The 20,159-nt window shown below is 32.8% G+C and overlaps 1 protein-coding gene across 1 annotated transcript in view; it reads left to right on the top strand.

The window, feature by feature from the left end:
* Positions 1-20,159, top strand: part of LOC123658047 — a 74,979-nt gene that overhangs the window by 33,167 nt on the left and 21,653 nt on the right. The window contains exons 3-4 of the mRNA XM_045593530.1: positions 7,101-7,257; positions 8,653-8,896. Coding sequence (XP_045449486.1) covers positions 7,101-7,257; positions 8,653-8,896 — 401 coding nt within the window. The remainder of the gene's footprint in view (positions 1-7,100; positions 7,258-8,652; positions 8,897-20,159) is intronic.

The following is a 20,159-nucleotide window of genomic DNA, read 5'->3' as shown; positions in this document are numbered from 1 at the left end:
AAAGGTATTAAATAAAGAATCTATTGTGTTAATTTTTTTTTGAAATTGATATTTTCAAAATCAAGAAAAAATAGAGCGTCTAACATCAAAATAAATCTTGACACCAATAGCAAAATCGTCTAAAAGATCAAAACACGGTTAAGATCTACATGAATTTGTTTTCCACATAGCACGATGAAATAAAGCGGGTATAAAAGCAATAAAAAATCGATAAACGATGTTAAAATAAGAAACTTTCCAGATATTGTTTTTTTTTTTTTTGTAGTCTTAGTCGTAGACTTAAATGGTATTAAACGGCAACCAATTAGATTTATTGTGATTATAAACTGAAAATGAAAATGATAAATAACTAATAAATAGCTAACTAATAATAATTAATAAATAATAATGACTAATAAATAACTAATTGTAAAAAATACAAAGTAATATTTACAATGTTTTAAAATAATTTTCTGTACAATACTAGCTGACTTGGTGAACTTTGTACCAGCTTATTTTTTAACCGACTTCCTAAAAAGGAGGAGGTTCTCATTTCGACTGTATTTTTTTTTTTTATGTATGTTACATCAGAACTTTTGACCGGGTAGACCGATTTCATCAAATTTTATTTTAATCGAAAGGTGCCAATTGGTCCCATTTAAATTTATTTGAGATCTAACTACTACTTTTCGAGTTATATCTAATAACGTGTTTTTACTTGACGCTTTTTTCGTCGACCTACGTTGTATTATACCGCATAACTTTCTACTGGATGTACCGATTTTGATAATTCTTTTTTTGTTGGAAAGGGGATATCCCTAGTTTGGTACCATGATAAGGAAACCAGGATCTGATGATGGGATCCCAGAGAAATCGAGGGAAACTCTCGAAAATCCGCAACTACTTTTTACTGGTTGTACCGATTTTGATAATTTTTAATTTAATCGAAAGCTGGTGTTTATCATGTGGTCACATATAAATTTTATCGAGATCTGATAACTACTTTTTGAGTTATCTTTGATAACGTGTAGTTGCTTGACTATTTTTTCGTCGATCTACGTTGTATTACTTGTCGATGTAATTGAAGTCGTTTTTTTTTTTTTTCGTTTGCGAGCAAACACAATTATTCATAAATATAATAATTACATATATGTATATACCGTAGCGTGCATTTCATATAGGCAGAAAGGCACTGCCTACCCTGGCATGTTACAAAAAATGACATATAAAACATGAACATTACAATTATTTTTGAATACATATTTTTGAAAAAGACAAATCATAATGCAATTTAAATCCGCTTCAAAAAACCCGCCGTCATATATGCGATATCAGCTCTTCGTGCGCATCGACGACGGGCCTTTTATGAAACTTCTGCCTATAATCGCATAATAAAAAATGTTAGCAATGACAGTAAGACATTATATAATCCTACAATTTTATAATGTCGCGCGCGTCATATGGAATACGAACATAGTATTGTGTTTTTAACATTGGTCGGTTTAACAACGAAATTAGGCACTACTTCTTCTTCTTCTTTGGCTCTAGCACCCTTTTTGGCTCTAGCAATTAGGCACTACCTAAGAATAACCTGTCAAATTAAATTGTCTTGAATTCGATACCGTTTGTACTAATAATTATGATTTTTGACACGGTCGCGTAATAGCAATATTCCACAGAGTAATATTATGACAATTCACTTTTAATTTTTCGTTTGTGCGTTCTTGTTATTAGTGGAAATATTAATATATTAGTGATGAATAAATTTACTTGTGAAATATGTAACGGAGACGTGTGTTTGATGAAAGTAAATAGTGCATCGAAATTCAACACGTTCGATTTTACAGATAAATTAAAAATTGTTCAGGCGTATCGATTTAACACATAAATAACAACGACGTTATAATTTTTCATTTATTAATAAATAAAAAAGTACTTTCATTAAGAATACAATTTCATAACTAATTAATAGTGTTTATCAATGATTTCCTATGTTTGACACAAACGTAATTATCAGAGTGCCGGCCTTATGAGGTCACTGTGTCTTTCCAGTAACTGATTTGTTTGATGTTTCATTTGTATCACTCACTCATGAGTTACCTAAGTCTAATAGGTATCAGTTCAGTACATTAACTACTGTGCTAACGCTAGCGCAACGCAAGTTGGACCAAACTGCACACGGTGTGCAAATTTAATTAAATTCGCGTTCGTTCATTTTAATATAAAACTACATTATGATGACTTACCTAAAGAGTTTAACATCCCAACAGTCTGGAAAAGGGCTGCATCCTTGAAATTATAATATATCTACTTACAATTTTCACGTAATACATCTCATGACGACGAAAAATCAAGTTGATCTCTACCAGAAATGTGATTTCTTTGGATTTTCACTCCAATCATAATAAAATAATGTTAAAGATTTAAACAACGTTAGAAAATGTTTCGATCGCAAGATTGACTAACACATCTGTTTTTTTTCCTTGTTTTATGCAATATACATAAACAAAGTAAGCTAATGCTTTTAATAGAAATCGTTAGTGATATGGGAAGTAATAAAATTGAATGCTTTTGTGCAGTGAGTGAGGCAAAATTGGTTATCAGTTGAAGTTTAGCATACACTTTATTCGTGATTACCGTATACGTAAACCGGTGACGGTAAAGATTTCTCGTACGATAATAAAGTCTGAATGTCATTACGTTTCATGCTCAGTATTTCACGCTAAAGAAGTTTATTACGCTGTGCAAGAATTCAGTTCGAATTTCATATCGTGCAGCCACAGTTTCAAACGATTTTTCTCGAATGTTCCAAATATCTCTTTAAAATTCCGCACGTTATTTAAATACTTTATTCAAGTTTTCCACCAACTTGTCTGCTTGCCAAGCGGAATCCGTTATTAGAACCCTTCATAATGTAATTATTATTGCTTTATTTTATTCCGCACGGAGCTTTTAATGCATCAAAAATAAAAAAAATTATACAAATCTAGCAACAATCAATGAATGAAATCGTTACATTTTCAAATTTAAATTTGAAGGTTAACCTCTGCTGGTCAACTTGTGAAAACTGTTGCAGTTTTGTTGCACTTTATTATTTTTAAAACTGCTCTCGCTTAATCTTTACATCGTCAAAAAATTCCTTTGTGGCTAGAATGAACTTAGGACAAACCTTTTACAGTTTTAGAGACCAGTACAGGATGCGTATGGCTTGTTTCTCGGTCGCATAAATTGAAGAAATGGACTAATGCAGCGTGTCCGCCCACAGGACGGCGTCCGCTCGCCCCGCGCCCGCAGCGGAATGCAGAGAACACTCGTTGCCATTTATATCGTCATTTGTTATATTAGTAATAACATCTATTACTTGTTTTACCTTATCGAGTAGTAATCAATCGATTTATTTCATTTATGCATTTTACCTAATAAACGGTAGGTACGAGAACTTCTTCACAATTGAAGCACTCATCATATAAAGATGAAAGTATCAACTTTGAATTTCTATTTCTTCTATATTTAATATTAAAAAAATCTATATAGGTACAGTAAACATTATAATGCTATATAATGCTAGTATAATATAATTTTTATAACAAATTAGCAAAATACGTTATTTGGTAATTTCCTTTTCACTTTTTTTTACTACTGGTCGTAATAAATAACTACTTATAATAATATAAGTTAAAGTTATAAATACATACCATTGAACTAATCATATTGTTGTTATTATATGTATTGTTATTAAATTTTCCTGTTACAAGTTACTATATAAAGTTGTGTTAAGTAAAGTATATATTTATTTCATAAGGATAAATACAAGAAAGGAAATAGTTTTCCCTCGGGCACCAGTGCGCAGCGTCCAGCGCTGCCACTTATTAGAATAACGTCGATTTTCACTGGTTAATTTCTACAGATTTTTACCATATTCGTATTGATCGATTTTAAAGTAAATATAGTACTTTTTTACCTTTAAGGTATAAAAACTGTGTTCATGTAACAATAATCATTATGAAACTTGATATAACTTGTATCCTGTTGTAAAATAATATTCCAACATAAGCATGCTATTTCTAATTATATTATTTTAATATCAACAGGTAACGCAGGCAGTGTTGAGATTATTTATTAGTTTACTATTTTGTCTACGTTTTTAAAGACTACCATCGCTAGTGGACAAAAAATAAACAAGACATTAAGTTCCATGGCTATAATAATTATGTTTGCTCGCAAACGAAAAAAAAACCGACTTCAATTACATCGACAAGTAATACAACGTAGATCGACGAAAAAATAGTCAAGCAACTATGCGTTATCAAAGATTACTCAAAAAGTAGTTATCAGATCTCGATAAAATTTATATGTGACCACATGATAAACATCAGCTTTCGATTAAATTAAAAATTATCAAAATCGGTACACCCAGTAAAAAGTTATTACGGATTTTTGATAGTTTCCCTCGATTCCTCTGGGATCCCATCATCAGACCCTGGTTTCCTTATCACGGTACCAAACTAGGGATATCCTCTTTCCAACAAAAAAATAATTATCAAAATCGATACATCCAGTAGAACGTTATGCGGTATAATACAACGTAGGTCGACGAAAAAAGCGTCAAGTAAAAGCACATTATTAGATATAACTCGAAAAGTAGTAGTTAGATCTCAAATAAATTTAAATGGGACCAATTGGCACACACCACCTTTCGATTAAAACAAAATTTGTCGAAATCGGTCCACCCGGTCAAAAGTTCTGATGTAACATACATAAAAAAAAAAAAAAAAAATACAGTCGAATTGAGAACCTCCTCCTTTTTTGGAAGCCGGTTAAAAAAATACGTTTATTTGGAACAAGTAACATGGTACAGATATGTATTTTTACGTTAGCGACTACAGTTAGTTTTAAAAACTATGTTGTAGCACTATACTATTCTGAAGAAGTTCCTGTTCCGTGCATAGACCTTGCATTTAAAGCAATAAATATTCATGTACTTTTTTTTGACAACGTTACTTTTGTTATACAATATTGCTCCTAGGACTTGTTATACAATAACTAAAACAATGTGGCGGTCATCGATAGTCGTTCTCGCGATGTATCACATTCAAAGCTGAGTCACAATCACGTCACAAAGTTTCCTATCTGGCCTCAGCGAGCCCACCGTCTGTTCACCTCACATTGTGTGACGTTTATTGACCTTCTTAAAAGTAATTGTACTAACTAACAATGGTCTTTGGCGCTGTTAACATCAACGTGTATTTGAATATATCTGGGACTCCTGTGACAAGTGATACAAGTCGAAAATAATCATTTTACTGAATAGCAACAATAAGGTTCCAAAAAATTCTTGTTCGTGAATTAAGTGGGCTAAGTTCAATTTGAGTATATTCTTTTGTAGAGTAAAACACTATCTTTCAATATACATTAAAGTTTCTTGGTAAACATTATAAAGGTAGTTTACGAAAAAAAATTTGGAGTTGTATCTTTTTTCACAATTATTAAGTGATTAATTATGTGATAAATGATACAGTTGTAAAATACTTTGCACCTATATTTTGTCTTTGTGTAAACTCTTAGAATAATGCGCCCCTAGCGGAATGTTCCTCAAACAAAAAATAAAAATAACCCTTGACTTCATTTTTTTTTTAATTTTCACTCGTCTATTCGCTTAATGTACCTGAATTTTACCAGTTTATGAGTGTTTTAGGTTCAGTAGGATATAACTAGCTACATCAGTATTTACGAAAAATGTACTGAAAATTAAATGTAAAATTCAATACAATCATACTTAAATCACAACGCATGAAAAATAGAGTTGAAAACTTCCAGTGATTAGGTTAGTTATAGGTATCACTGCAAAAAACTTATTTCCGTAACTATAGCAGATAGAAAAACGTGAATTAGATCACAAAATTTGTATTTTTTTTTCTTCTGATAAAGTCCATGTTAAAATTGCAACAAATGTATAACTCGACTAATATTACTCATCACAGGAGGCACAGGTATATAATGTAGGTACTACTCCGTTTTCCTTGTAGTCGGGATGAACATCAACATTCCCTAAAAGGCATGTCGTCCAGCTTGCTCACCCACGCCCTTCTTTATATGAGACAAGACTCCTACGTTTAACAGTTCAACCTATCTTAATGTATTTACAACATGTGAAACACATTTTTCTTATAAGTAATGGTTTATTTAAATATTGTGCATGTCTTATCGAATTAAACCTCGCGACACTGACGATAGTAGATTTGATAAAAACAATCAAGATAAAAACACAAAGAAGATGAAGATATTGAAATCAATCACAAAACGAGACATAACAACGTTGTGTCTTAAATTACGTAGTTTGTATCACAATTATTTAATGAGATACGTAGCAAACTTATGTATCATTACGCAATTTCATTTTAAACAATAATAAGGTAACAGGCTTGTTTAATTACAAGATTTTGGTAACGTTTCATTATTAAGTTTATTTATAAAAAAGGTTAAATAATCATGATCAGTTAAAATATTACTTTTCTAAAGAAACTTGTAACACGAATATGTATAACTTTTAAGTTTAAACGTATTAGATGATATTTTTATACACGAATGTAATGTAAGTAAAGGAAGTAAAAATTATGAGTATGCAAATTATTTAACGCAACGGTCACAGCACTGGTTTGTGGCTGTTGCGCTCGCGGTTGCGGGTTCGATTCCCGCACATGACAAACATGGTATTGACCGTACAGATGTTTGCCGTGGTCTGGGTGTTTGTCCTTGTGGGACTCCCTACCGTGCCTCGGCGAGCACGTTAAGCCGTCGGTCCCGGTTGTTATGTACACCTGATAACGATCGTTACTCATAGTAGGAAATATATCCGCCAACCCGCATTGGAGCAGCGTGGTGGGTTAAGCTCTGATTCTTCTCCTACATGGGGAAAGAAGCCAGCAGAGGGATATTACAGGCTGAAGCGAAATTATTACCATATTGGTACTGAATATTAAATATGAACACGCTTCATATTAATTTAATATTGTTTGATATTAATCCGTTAATGTAAGATTTATTCTTATTGATTCCCATAAGTTTCAATCTATAGTTTTATTTGAGTCAGTTGGCTGAAGGTCTCGTTGTTGGTATTCCAGGGCCACCGCCACGGCTCGGGCTGAAGGCGGCCAGCCCCGGCGTCACCGACGAAGATTGCAACAGCAACACAAGTCTCGCCGGCAGCCAGCACTCGACCCACGATGAACTCGACGCGCATTGCGATAATTCGGGATACCTCTGGCTACTCGATTACAAGTAAGTCATATCTTTTATCGACCCTCATCACACCATCATCACATCAGCCTTTCTCAGTCAGCTACTGGACATAGGCCTCCACAAGTTCACGCCAAAAATGGTGTTTTGCCCATAGTCACCACGCTGGGCAGGCGGGTTGGCGACCGCAGGGCTGGCTTTGTCGCACCGAAGACGCTGCTGCCCGTCTTCGGCCTGTATATTTCAAAGTCAGCAGTTGGATGGTTATCCCGCCATCGGGCGGCTTTTTAAGTTCCAAGGTAGTAGTGGAACTGTGTTATCCCTTAGTCGCCTCTTACGACACCCACGGGAAGAGAGTGGGTGGCTATATATGCCGATATTCCGTTATGGACCCTGCTCAAGACAAAAATAAAATAGAATATATACCTAATATTAATAAGCCTAGATATTCGGGAAGTCGTCCGGAGTGTGAATGATGATTTTTGAAAAAAAGGACACTAGTCCTTTTTTTCAAAAATCATCATATCATCATATCAATCATCATAGTCCAGGTACTAACCTGTATTGACTAAATGTACGAGAGGCGTAGGTAACTTTAACAACTGGAATAATTAATTAGATAAAGTTAAGCCTATAATATAGTTACATATTGGAAGATAATATAAATTAAGTCTCATCGAATAATCCATTTTCGAATACAATATTTCTTCGAATTAATTATGTTGTGCATTTTTACAAGAAATTTTTGTTTGTTTTATGTGTCATTTTTTAAGAATTTAATCAGTATTGTGTTTACGCATAATGAAACTTAATACCTCTGAGTCAGTTTGTGGTAATTATTTTAAAATCTATTATGTCACAAACTACATAATTATATTGTCACATTATTGAAATTATCCTAAACATTATATGAACTTACTATAAAACATTTAAAATGATATACTTTGCTTATAATTTCCTATAACTCTAAAGTATTTCTCTTCATTAAGGAAAATGCGTATAATTAGATTTTCTCCTTACGCCTAAAATGCTTTTAGCCGTAACTTGTAAAGGTCAAATGTCATGAACAAGCGCCTTATCAGAAACATTATTATGAAATGGTTTTCCATTACATTATTTAGGCCTTATTCACAGAAAAATAAAATAAAGTCGCTATTTGTAATGATTGCTAAATCAATTACAACTTGTAAACGGTAAAAATTGATGTATATAGTCTATGTATTGTACCGCAACAGACTGCAGATATCCCATTCCTGCGCATGGTTCTCTTCTTATTTGTTGCAAAAGAGCTTTGTCTCAAACCTTTAAAATATGCTATGACGATTCCACAAGTAATTTTTTTTTACCACCGTAAAAGATATATATATATATATATATATAGTCTAAGTGTAATGTTATATTACCGTTGTACTAACATAAGCATAATATTATTTCCAGTCCGATGTTCCGAGACGGCTCGTGCCACCACATCTCAGTACTGTCCTCCGTTTCCGCCTCGTACAAGGGCATAAGCGACCTAGCGTCCCGCTTCGAGTTCACGTCCCGCTACAAAGACATCGCGCGGGATCTGGATGCGAACCTCGCTGAAGCAGACATGGAAAGCTTCAAGACGGAAGACATCCACGCCCTGCTCATGACCGACCTTCCTCATGACGCACTCATTGACGATATAGCACACGACGTGAGTTCTTTACTGGTATTTATTCACTTGAACCCGATCCTATATCTAAAAACGATTCGTTTTCTTACGAAGCGTTTTGGGATCGTACTTTAAACGTATATTTGTAAGCATACTGGCTCTATCCTAAATAAAACGTAGTCATCGTAGAAATACAGGTATTGCCATATCTACCCCGTTTCCTATTTGATTAATTTTAAAATGGCGTAACACATTCTTGTGCTAAGCAGCATTGCGCGATAATTTACGAAGACTTAAAAGGCATACGAAGGAAACGTAATGACATGCCACGGCTATGGGGAGTGTTTTCACATTTTCACTTCGCTTTAACATACATAAACTTTACGTAACGAATGTACTTACAAGTATTTCAAAATATTTGTGTATTTTCCACCTTAGGCCCCATTCAGTACTAATGTTTATACATAGCAAAAGATTAAAACATTGAAAACAAGTTCTCGGTTTGTGTCGGTTTAATGGTAGTGATTAGGTATAATGATTCAATATTAAGGTAGTCATCGTCAATATTAGAGTGTCACGTTCGAGGGAGTCACAGTCAAATAAAGCACGTGACGCGACTTTTTATAAACTTATTAGAAAACTATAAAGGTGACACGGTACAATAGATTACAATTAGTACGTTTTAATACTTTTATATAGGATACTACACTCCTATGATGTTGAGCATATAAAAAGTATTTTGCACACGATCTGAAATAGATACCGTAACACTTTGACTTAACTAACTCGACATAAGTACGCGAATCCGATCGTGGCGGTTTTCTAGTTTAAATTGAAATTTTGGTTCTTTATAAAATTTAATCATTGGATTTAATATTTTATTCACGCCGTTAGTCTGGTTATTAGACTAACAAACATGTTTATCTTAAATTATTGTTTTAGTAACACAAAAAATAAACTCATCAAGTATGAAATCGCATGCAAGTATGTAATACAATAGTAATGCTGTACTTACCTTTGCGAATTCGAGTTACGCGGCTTAAGTTAGGTCTCACTTATGGCGAAAAATCGAGGAGTTACTGTATATTTAAATATTAGTAAAAGTGACCATTTTGCATACCTTAGTTACGTATAAGTCTTTGCGCAATAAGAATATTTACTAAAAGGCAATAACTACAGTAAAGATCATCAACGTATTTTCTTTTATCAATATTTATACAACAACATTACGACAAAAGTGCGGAAACATCTTCAGCTTGTAATGTTATAATAATTGATAGTGTGCAAATAATTTATTGCGTAATATTATTACTAATAAAGATTTTATTTTATTTTTAAAAATGAGTGAAAGTTATAACTTTTCATCAAATCAATTTCAAGATTATAATCTTATCATCATATTTTTACACAATATATACATATTATATCTTAATGTGTGTACGAGTATATTAATACATATTATAATGTATTTAATTATTTTAACAATGTAACAAAATATAATTTATACTTTAATTTTCGATATTGTCTAAATCCTTTGCATATATGAATTTACAGAAGTAGGTAATATTTTTTTATTTTTTCTTGTTTTAGTAATGACATGTACAATTATGATACATATAAATACAAATTATTATTACAAGCTATATTACGACTGTATATAATAAATCTAGTAGAACTCCATACGTCAGAACATAATACACACATTGCTCTACTCTAACACATATAATATCACGTAGGCATAAAACTTTAATATATGTATATTGATGATCTTTAGTTAAGAATGCTGCTATTATTAAAATGAAAATTTTAACTATAAGAGTAAACATGCCACTATTATGATAGTAATATTGAAGTAAATTTTCTAATAGACATATTTTGTAATTTTTATCATCACTTTTAGACATTTAGTGTTCAGTATTCAAGGTATGTAGCCACAAAATTTTACCTCTATCACTTAAACTCCTGATCTAGCTATCAATTATTCAAGTTAACAATAACAAGAAGATTTTATGCAAAAAGCGTGTTTCAATTATTTAAGTCGATTATAAAAATGTATTAGAGCCTGACTTGCAATAATTGTAAGCCGATTTTATTGCTATTACAACGATGGCAAAATTCCATAAAGATTTTTCATTAGGTATATATAAAAATTCTTATTATATATAGAATCTTTATATATTTGATTAAATTATTAGAAGGTAAAATATTTTGTTAGCCATTACGTCGCTTAATAAAATAATAAATGTAACGGAATTAATATAAATTGTATGGGTCGTTTGTCCGTGATGTTTTTAATGATCATATTCTTCTTGCAGGCATGATGTCATGTAAACGGTTTCATCCAGTGAAATATATTTTGGGGTGTATAAATTAGTAATTTTTATAATATCGTAATAACCATTTCCCATTGTAGCAAGTACGATTAAAATGTATATGTGCATATATTTTGAGTGCCTACTATAGGTACATTATACTACAATTTAATTTAAACTATATATACCCAATGTATTTTACTGTTTCCTTACAAGCAATATTTTAAACTATATACAAATTAAAAATGTCCCTTTTTTGGAAATGGCTGATAAATACAAAAATAACCATGTGGTTACTCTACACGCTGTTTTTAATTTATAATAATTGACATTTCTTATTAAAGAACAATAGATAGGGTAGTAAAAGGGTTTTTTTATTTCAATTTGATTTTCATTTGACGTACATACGGCCGCGCATAAGATGATAATTATGTGTCGACAATGGAGTCGCCCTCACTACAGTAGCCAATAGGTGTTATACAGTATATAAATGCTGTAATACAATAGGTAAATGAATAAAAAATGTATAATAAAGAAACATCGTCCTGTTTAGAGCCGAAAAGAAAATGGTCACTTTAGGCATATCCGCTATTATAGACAGTTGATTATTATTATGTGAACTTCACTTTAGCAGTTGTTGTATGTAACCTACCCATGTGTAAACAAGAAAAAGAAAAGATTATATATTACAATTGTTTACATATATATATTTTTCGAAACTTGCAAGGTGTTTCATAATAAAACAAGCGACTGTATCGAATGTCGACCGCAGACATTATTTACTTTAATGTGTCAAGCGAATACTTTATCCTTCATTTTGTAACAAACCTTAAAAGGATAAAGCCTCGCTGTGGTATAATAATAAAAAAATAACAAAATATGTAATATTTAATAAGAATTTATTTTTTCGTAAAACCGTTATCAAGGCAGAACAGGTTCTTATGATAAAAGTATGCGTATTAAGTATTTACTCATACATTTTTCAATTACAAAATATTATCATTTTTTAAAATGAATAATTATGATGCTGTGTAGTTTTTTTCGTCTTAACCGGCTTGCTGAGGACGTATTTAATTTGGCTGAATTATTTGTATGTGTATACTTTTTTTTTTCGTTCAGAAGCCAATATCGTCGACAGATGGCCCCAATTCGATTAATGAAATTTTGTAGTTATAGTGGAGTGTATAGTACTATTAAAGTTTTAATAGTTTAACTGTTTTAATAAGCAACTTATTCGATCGTGTAATAATTGCAAGACCAGACATCGACCTTTGTGAAACAATTGCAATTACAGACTCGACAAACAACCTCTGTAGAACGATTTTTTTTTTAACGATCGTCAGTAAATCGTTAGTTATTAAGACAATGTTAGTAAAAAAAAATTAAATAAATACCGATTGCTATCTAGCAATCGGTATTTATTTAATTTTGAAACGATATAGGGTCATTGCGCCTGTTCGCGTCCACCGCCCAATTCGCGTCCATTTTACGGATCTCAGTTTCAAAAGTCTCGAAATTAAGTATACTAAGACACCAATAAGTCGAAAAGTAATTACCGGCAATACCTCAATGTATAAGAGGCACGCACGCATAGACAAAAGTTCTGTGCGACCAAGCAATCCCGGGTAAAAAAAATAGTTGTTCAACAAGAGAGCGCGAAGGCACGGAATAATGAGAAGAAAATAGTGGGCAGCGGTTCGTTTGAAGGTAAGTCTTTTATTATTTTATGTCTATTTTGAATACATAGCTGTTTCTAGGCGTTGGTTATGATAAAAGGAATTATAATAATTATGAATTTGCTTATTTTTTTTATAGTTAACAGTTAAAATAAGGTGGACGCGAACTACTACACCGAATTTATAAAACTTCCACTTTGCGTCCGCAATGGACGCAAACTATACCTAAAGGGATTAATAATAAAACTAAATCGCGTCCATTTCTTAAATTAATTCTATAAGTTTAATACATAAAACTAATAACTACAAGTTAATACCTATTCTACTTTGTATGAAATAAGTAATTTCTTTCTTATTTTTTTTCTGTTTAAGATGAGTTCTTTGCAGATAAGAAGAAGAAAAAAAGAACATACACACAGGAAGATTTAAGGGAAGTTTTGCATGACATTCAAGAGAAGAGGAAATCGGTAAGACAAGCACATATGCAAAAAATATGCTATTCCGATATTGGACAAAATCAGTGGGTGCAGACCAAGAGGGTATAAAACTTATCTACACAAATAAATAAAATTGGAGTGTCTGTTTGTAATATTAAAGTAACAGCTTTTTACTAAATGCATATTGATTTATACACGGTACATATACCAAAATAAGCAATCTCTTTACTGTATGATGCCCTAATAAGAAGTCAGCTTGAGTATAATGCGGTAGTATGGTCTCCACATGAAGTCAAATACAGTCTCATGCTGGAACATATTCAAAATAAATTCACCAGGTTTCTTTACCTTAGGCTTAATGGCGTGTATCCCTTGTATCCCTTGATGTATTCAACATTGTTTGTATTGGGCATGGTTCGATACAACAAGTTGGAGACTAGGAGAGAGCTGGCTCTGGCAACTTATATTTTAAAATTATTCCGCGGTGTTGTCAATAATCCAGGGTTACTGCAGTGGATAGATTTGAGCGTACCCGATAGGTATCTACAACGAAAGCGGCGACCAAACTTATTTGCAGTACCCCACGGCAGAACCGAGCTAGTGCGCAACGGACCCCTTGCTCGTTCAGTCAGAACGCTGATTTTGGTGGCTGACACACTAGACCTTTTTTCTTGTTCGTGGAGTGAATTCGCAAAAGTTACTTTGTATATAATATGTTATGAGAATTGAATTTAATGTTTTTATATTTATTGATGTTACATTGTTTTGTTTTTAGTATTATGCTTAAGTCAGCTAATTCTTTTTTAATTATAGTTTAACTTTTTTTTTCCTTTTGCTTTTTGTCTCTTTTACTATGTCTAATGAATTGGGTTATGCCTGTAATATTAGATGTGAGAAAATAAAATAAATAAATAAATAAAAACATTTTAAGAATTTTTGTCTGTCTGTCTGTTTGCTCCGGCTAATCACTGAAACCACTGGACTGATTTTGAAGGGACTTTCACTGGCAGATAGCTAATGTAATAAGAAGTAACTTAGGCTACTTTTATTTTAGAAATTTATTTATTTCTTAATTTTACGAACAGAACAATATTTTTTTTTAATTCCACGCGGATGAAGTCGCGAGCACAGCTAGTATCAAATAAAACCAAGTAACGAAGAAGAAAACATAATGGTATTATTAATATTTAATGCGAATGGAGATATGTGTCCACCTCGTATTTTGTTTCCATAATTATTAATCAAGGCTGATCTTTGTGGTGCTGTGTGCTTACGGCATCAAAGAATATAGCCACCCCCTCTCTTCCCGTGGGTGTCGTAAGAGGCGACTAAGGGATAACATAGTTCCACTACCACCTTGGAACTCATAAAGCCGACCGATGGCAGGATAACCATCCAACTGCTGGCTTTGAAATACACAGGCCGAAGACGGGCAGCAGCATCTTCAGTACGACAATGCCAGCCTTGCAGTCACCAACCTGTCTGCCCAGCGTTGTGACTATGGGCAAAACACAGAAGTGAACTTGTCGAGGCCTATGTCCAGTAGTCGACTGCGAAAAGCTGCTGTGATTGTAATTGCAGGCTGATCCTTTAGATTGCTTACATTCCTTTAAAATTCACAGAACAGATAATTGTTGAATTTTATAGGTGGAATTACTATTTATTTACTTACTAAATACATGGGTACCTAATTTGTTTTTTAATTTTAAGTTCTATCAATGTTTAGAAGAATAAATAGGTGTTTTATTTTCTTTATAGTGATTTATTAATGTTAATATGTTGATTTTTAAATAACTATAATTCTTCAATAAATAAATTATTAAAATCCAACCTCTCTTTACATCATCATAAAAATATCACCTCTTTATTCCTTTTCTAAGCTGGTGGACGCGAAGTGGTCCAGCGGGTGGACGCAAATTGGATTTTATGGACGCAAACTGGGTAAATCGCCTAATTCTGAAGTTTGTATTTAAATAAAATAATAACAAGACGTTTTGAACAAAACTGAAAATTAATCTTTAAATAGACTATATAACGAACACAGTAAATAAATTTTTCATAGAAATTAGTGCGGGGACATTTTTATTTTCTTCTTCAAACTTGCCAACTGCACTAAGTGGACGCGAACAGGCGCAATGACCCTATATATACGATGTTGAAACTATATTTTGCATAGAAAATACTTGACGCTTACGTCTAAGACCAAAAGATTTTTGTTTTACTTGTATGATTTCTAACAATATTTATACAAAACGTAGTTTAATCGCATTAAATTATCATTATAGTCATTTACGTGTTTTTGTAACTAGTTGTGTATTTTACGGACATTGAACATCTCATGGTCACGACTCACGCGCGACTCGAGTGCAAAAAATCTCTTTATTTTTATTTCGCAATTAAAAAGGAATATTACAGAAATATTATGATATACATTATTGAAAATTTAAATAAAATAGTTATCAAGGCAGATTGTAGGTTATAATTTAAATATAAAATTTATAGAAGAAATATTTTGAATAAGGATTGATATTAAAAAATTGGATGTCTGTAAAATTAATTTACGAAAGATAGTTTAACGTGACAACATCATAACAAAACATCTCCTAGGTCGTTTAGGCCCATCGTGTATATATCGTGTATAATCGTGTAAATGGAATATACTATCACTGAGCGTAACGGGAAAATGAGCGTAACGCTACAATAAGTCATCCTTTTTCGTGCATGCCGCCAGCGTTCATCGATTTATTAGACACTACACACATCGATTTATTGTCACGTCAACAACATAACTCTTTCAAAAGGATTTAGTAAAAGTGCAAACAATTGACTGTTGTTATTTCTTTTCGATTCAGTAATTCATCTTCCTAACGTATAAAATATTATTTACTAGTAGTGGGGCATTTACGGATTGTTGCAATCCAGCATCTCCAAAGCTAAAATAAAATAAATAATTAACACGTTGACTGCCAGCCCGGTCACCGGTGACCGGACCCCGTCTTGTATCTACGCGCCGTGTTGGTCACCGGTGACCTCAAGACAGACCTGTTTTTGGGCAGAATTATTACGCCGGTGGCCACGTTTATCGTTCATTTAGTGTATACAAGTGACCGGAGCGGCGCTGTAGACTGTTACTACAGCGTGGTTTCGGCGTGTTTATGATATTGTGAGAAATGTGGGACAAAAATGAAAAAAGTAAGAGAAAAAACATAACCGTCACAAAAATTAAGGATTTATTTTTATTGATATGAGAAATATAAGTAAAAAACAACTAACTAGGTATTCTAAAATACAAATTAAACGAAGCGATGGAACTTATTGAAACAAATTAAACAAAAATATGGTTCATTTGGACATTCTTTACAAAACGTTGAAACTTTTTTTGTTTTATTTTTGGCTAATTTTGAACCGTACATTGCCACACAGTTTTTGTAACACTGAACAAAATCGTCTAGTGTTTCTTACATTACCCTCTTTTTTCAATAATTGATGTTTCAGTCTTCTTGGTCTATCTATTCTTTCGGATTCTGTGGTCTTGTCCTTTCCTGCATCAACTAAATACTCCACTAACTCTCTTCTAAACTGTACAATACTTTCACTTTTTTTTTTATTTTCGTTATACATAACCCATGCATTAACAATAGCTGTATTCAATATAAGTTCTATTCCTAATTTTTTATACCATTTAACAGTTTTACGTAATGGCGAGGAATATGCGGCCATTTGATCGCTCATATCAACTGCGCTTTTTGTTTTGTTGTAGGCTAAAACCATTCTTGGTTTGCGAATTATTTTACCCTTTTTAATTATTTTAGAAAACCCTTTAGAATGTTTCGTGGATAACATCAGCACATCTCTTTTGTCCTTCCACTTCAATACGCATATTCCTCGTTCGTTCTCTCTAGCTATTACTTCACCAGGTTTTAATTTGGAGTCTACTACGACTTTCGGTAAACCTCTTCTATTTTTCCTCAAAGTACCCACCAAATGAGTGTCCTTATCAAGTAGTTCATTGGCCAGCTCCAAGCTTGTATACCAATTGTCTGTTGCAAGTGTGTGACCACAGCCCAGTATGTGCTCACAAAGAGACATTACCACTCTTGTAGGTGTGGTATTCACTAGTTCATTATTTTTGCCAGCATACAGTTCCAATTTGCATGTATATCCTGGTAATGTACAGAGTTTAAATAACTTCATACCATATTTGTGCCTCTTGCTTTTGTTATATTGTCTGAAAATGATGCGACCTCTGAAAGGCACTTGGCTTTCATCAATACAGATATCTTCCTTAGGTGCATATATATTTTTAAAAGTTTTGTTTAAACTATCTAAAAGAGGTCGGATTTTGTAGATCCTGTCAGACACATCAGCCGTATCATTATTCGTAAAGTGCAGTTTCTGCAATAATAATTCAAATCTGTTACGGCTCATAACAGATGCAGCAAAAGTTTGCCCAAAAACCCTGTCAGTACTCCAATAAAGGTTTATTTTAGGAACTTTAACAAGTCCCATATACAAAATTAATCCGAAGAACCGTTTTATTTCATCTTTTGTGGTTGCTTTCCATTGATTTGAGCGAGACGAAGGCTTTTCACTTGGTCCTTGTTGTTCTGCAAATAAATTGGTTTGAATAGCTATTTCTTCGAAAATTTCATCCGGAACCATCAAGCTAAAATATTGTCCTGGAGCAGCATTTCGAAATTGCGAAGCAAATGGTTGTCTCATACCTGAAAATGAAACAAATATACACCTTATCATACGGTTTAATATACAAATATTAACATGACATTAACGGATCATGATGTTTGGCACAGAAATATGTTACCTATAGTCTGAAATAGAACAAACAAAAAACAAAAAAAAAGAACATATTATACCTGTTACTTCTGTGAATGCTATAACAGATGGTTGATGTCCTTTTGGTTGAAGCCATTTTTGTGACGTACTCGCTGATAATCTATCAATATTCTCATTCACAATTTTTTCCACGTCATCAATTTCACTCTCAGATTCACTAGGAATAAACATACGTCTGCGTTTTTTTGAAGGATAGATATTATAATCTTCAATCTCTGATTCTTCATTTTCACTCAAATCATTTTTTCTAGCAACTTCATCAAAAATACTAGCTTCTAGTAAGTCAATGTCGCGCAAATCATCTAATGAAATATCTATGAAATTCACGTCGAAATCTTTACTATTCTCCATGTTGAATCACGAAATCTTACAAATTAAAAAGCACGAGCGTCCGTCACGGGTGCACCGTCCAAGCGCTAACTGACGACTGCGGGGTGCGGGTGACCGGAGAAGTGCCCGCTCCGGCGCCCCCGTAACGGAAATTCACATTTTTACTATCAAGGCGCCACGTAGGTCACCGGTGGCCTCATGTGGTTTTTTTCGAAATAATTATGGAACGCAGCTTCTGATCGAATCCTAAATTAGATATATTTTAAAATATTAATATTGCTCACCTATTTTCATCAAAAAGTTTTTTACTGATTTTTCTCATTTACACTACGGCAGTCAACGTGTTAACGAACTAGCCTTGCGTGTGTAAGAAATAAAAAACAGTTGTAAAAAGTAGCATTCGTAACAGTTATTTTATTTTCGATCCATTGATTGTACCACTTCACGGATGGTCACGCTCGTGACAGGTGAAAGTAATCATTTAACCGTTGAGATACATCTGCAAATGCATCCAGTATTGTTTTAGCTCGTTTTTATATGGGTTATTTTTTTTTTTACATTATTTATGTACATTTATTTTAAGCATTCATGAGTTGATTGATTTTAGTTTTAACATTGGAAACGTCACGCATTGAGTTTTTTCTTGATGGTTTGAATGACTGAATGAGGTTATTTTAAATGTACTCGTACATAGTTACATACTGTTGAGTGCTTGTTGTTAAACTAAATACTGAAAATGAATGAAAACTATAAAAATACCGTTCTAATACTCGTATATTACTTAATAAAGTCATAACTTTATGAGCTAAGTTTTTAAGATTAATTAAATTTTAAAATGCCTTCATAATTACATAATTATTTTAGACGGCGGATTCAAAACAGGAAACGATGGCAAGAATAACAAACTATCAAAGTTCTTTTGTCTAAATATTTCTCATTTATATTATGATATGGTACCTACCTAACAGAGAAAGTGATTTTCCAACATTTTAAAGTACAAGAGTCCCTTGAACGCGCCAAACACCATCACGAATGATTTTTAAACTCTCTTGAGGACTCGCATTACAGAAGGCCCGTAATATGATGGGGGAATCATCTCTTGATCATTATTCATTGACTTCTATATCTCGAGCCAAGTGGTACGAGATACGGTATAAGGAATATATACCCTCACGTGTGAAAATGATCAAGTACATATGCATGATAATACATATATTACATATATATGATAGGTTGACTAATGAAATCAGGGTCAAACTTCCTTAATTAATAAAGTTAAGAAAAATTAAGAATGTGACGTAGTTTCACATAAACCGTCCGATGAGCGCGTAAACACGGTTATAATTTACAATGAAAGGACGATTTATGCATAACTAACTTACTTCCTTAATTTATTTACTTTTGTAATTATTAAACGTTTTCTGGACACGATTTCATATCATAATATATATGTTGTTACACGTATTATTTTGCATACCTATGTGCGGGATCATTATCACTCAACACATTTAGATATATATTCGTTATGTCGGATCTTAGACCAAAGTCATATCTTATTAAAGGAGAAATTGTATATTAACTGGCTATTACAGTATTCCATAGGGTCTGGTCAGCAACATTGCTCTTATCAACATTAAATATAATTGAATATTACGGCGTATGTATAAATAGTTCTAACGACGTCTTGTCAGAGTTA

The sequence above is a fragment of the Melitaea cinxia genome, chromosome 11 (genome assembly GCF_905220565.1).
Source record: "Melitaea cinxia chromosome 11, ilMelCinx1.1, whole genome shotgun sequence".
NCBI lineage: Eukaryota > Metazoa > Arthropoda > Insecta > Lepidoptera > Nymphalidae > Melitaea > Melitaea cinxia.
This window is presented reverse-complemented; position numbering and strand designations above follow the sequence as displayed.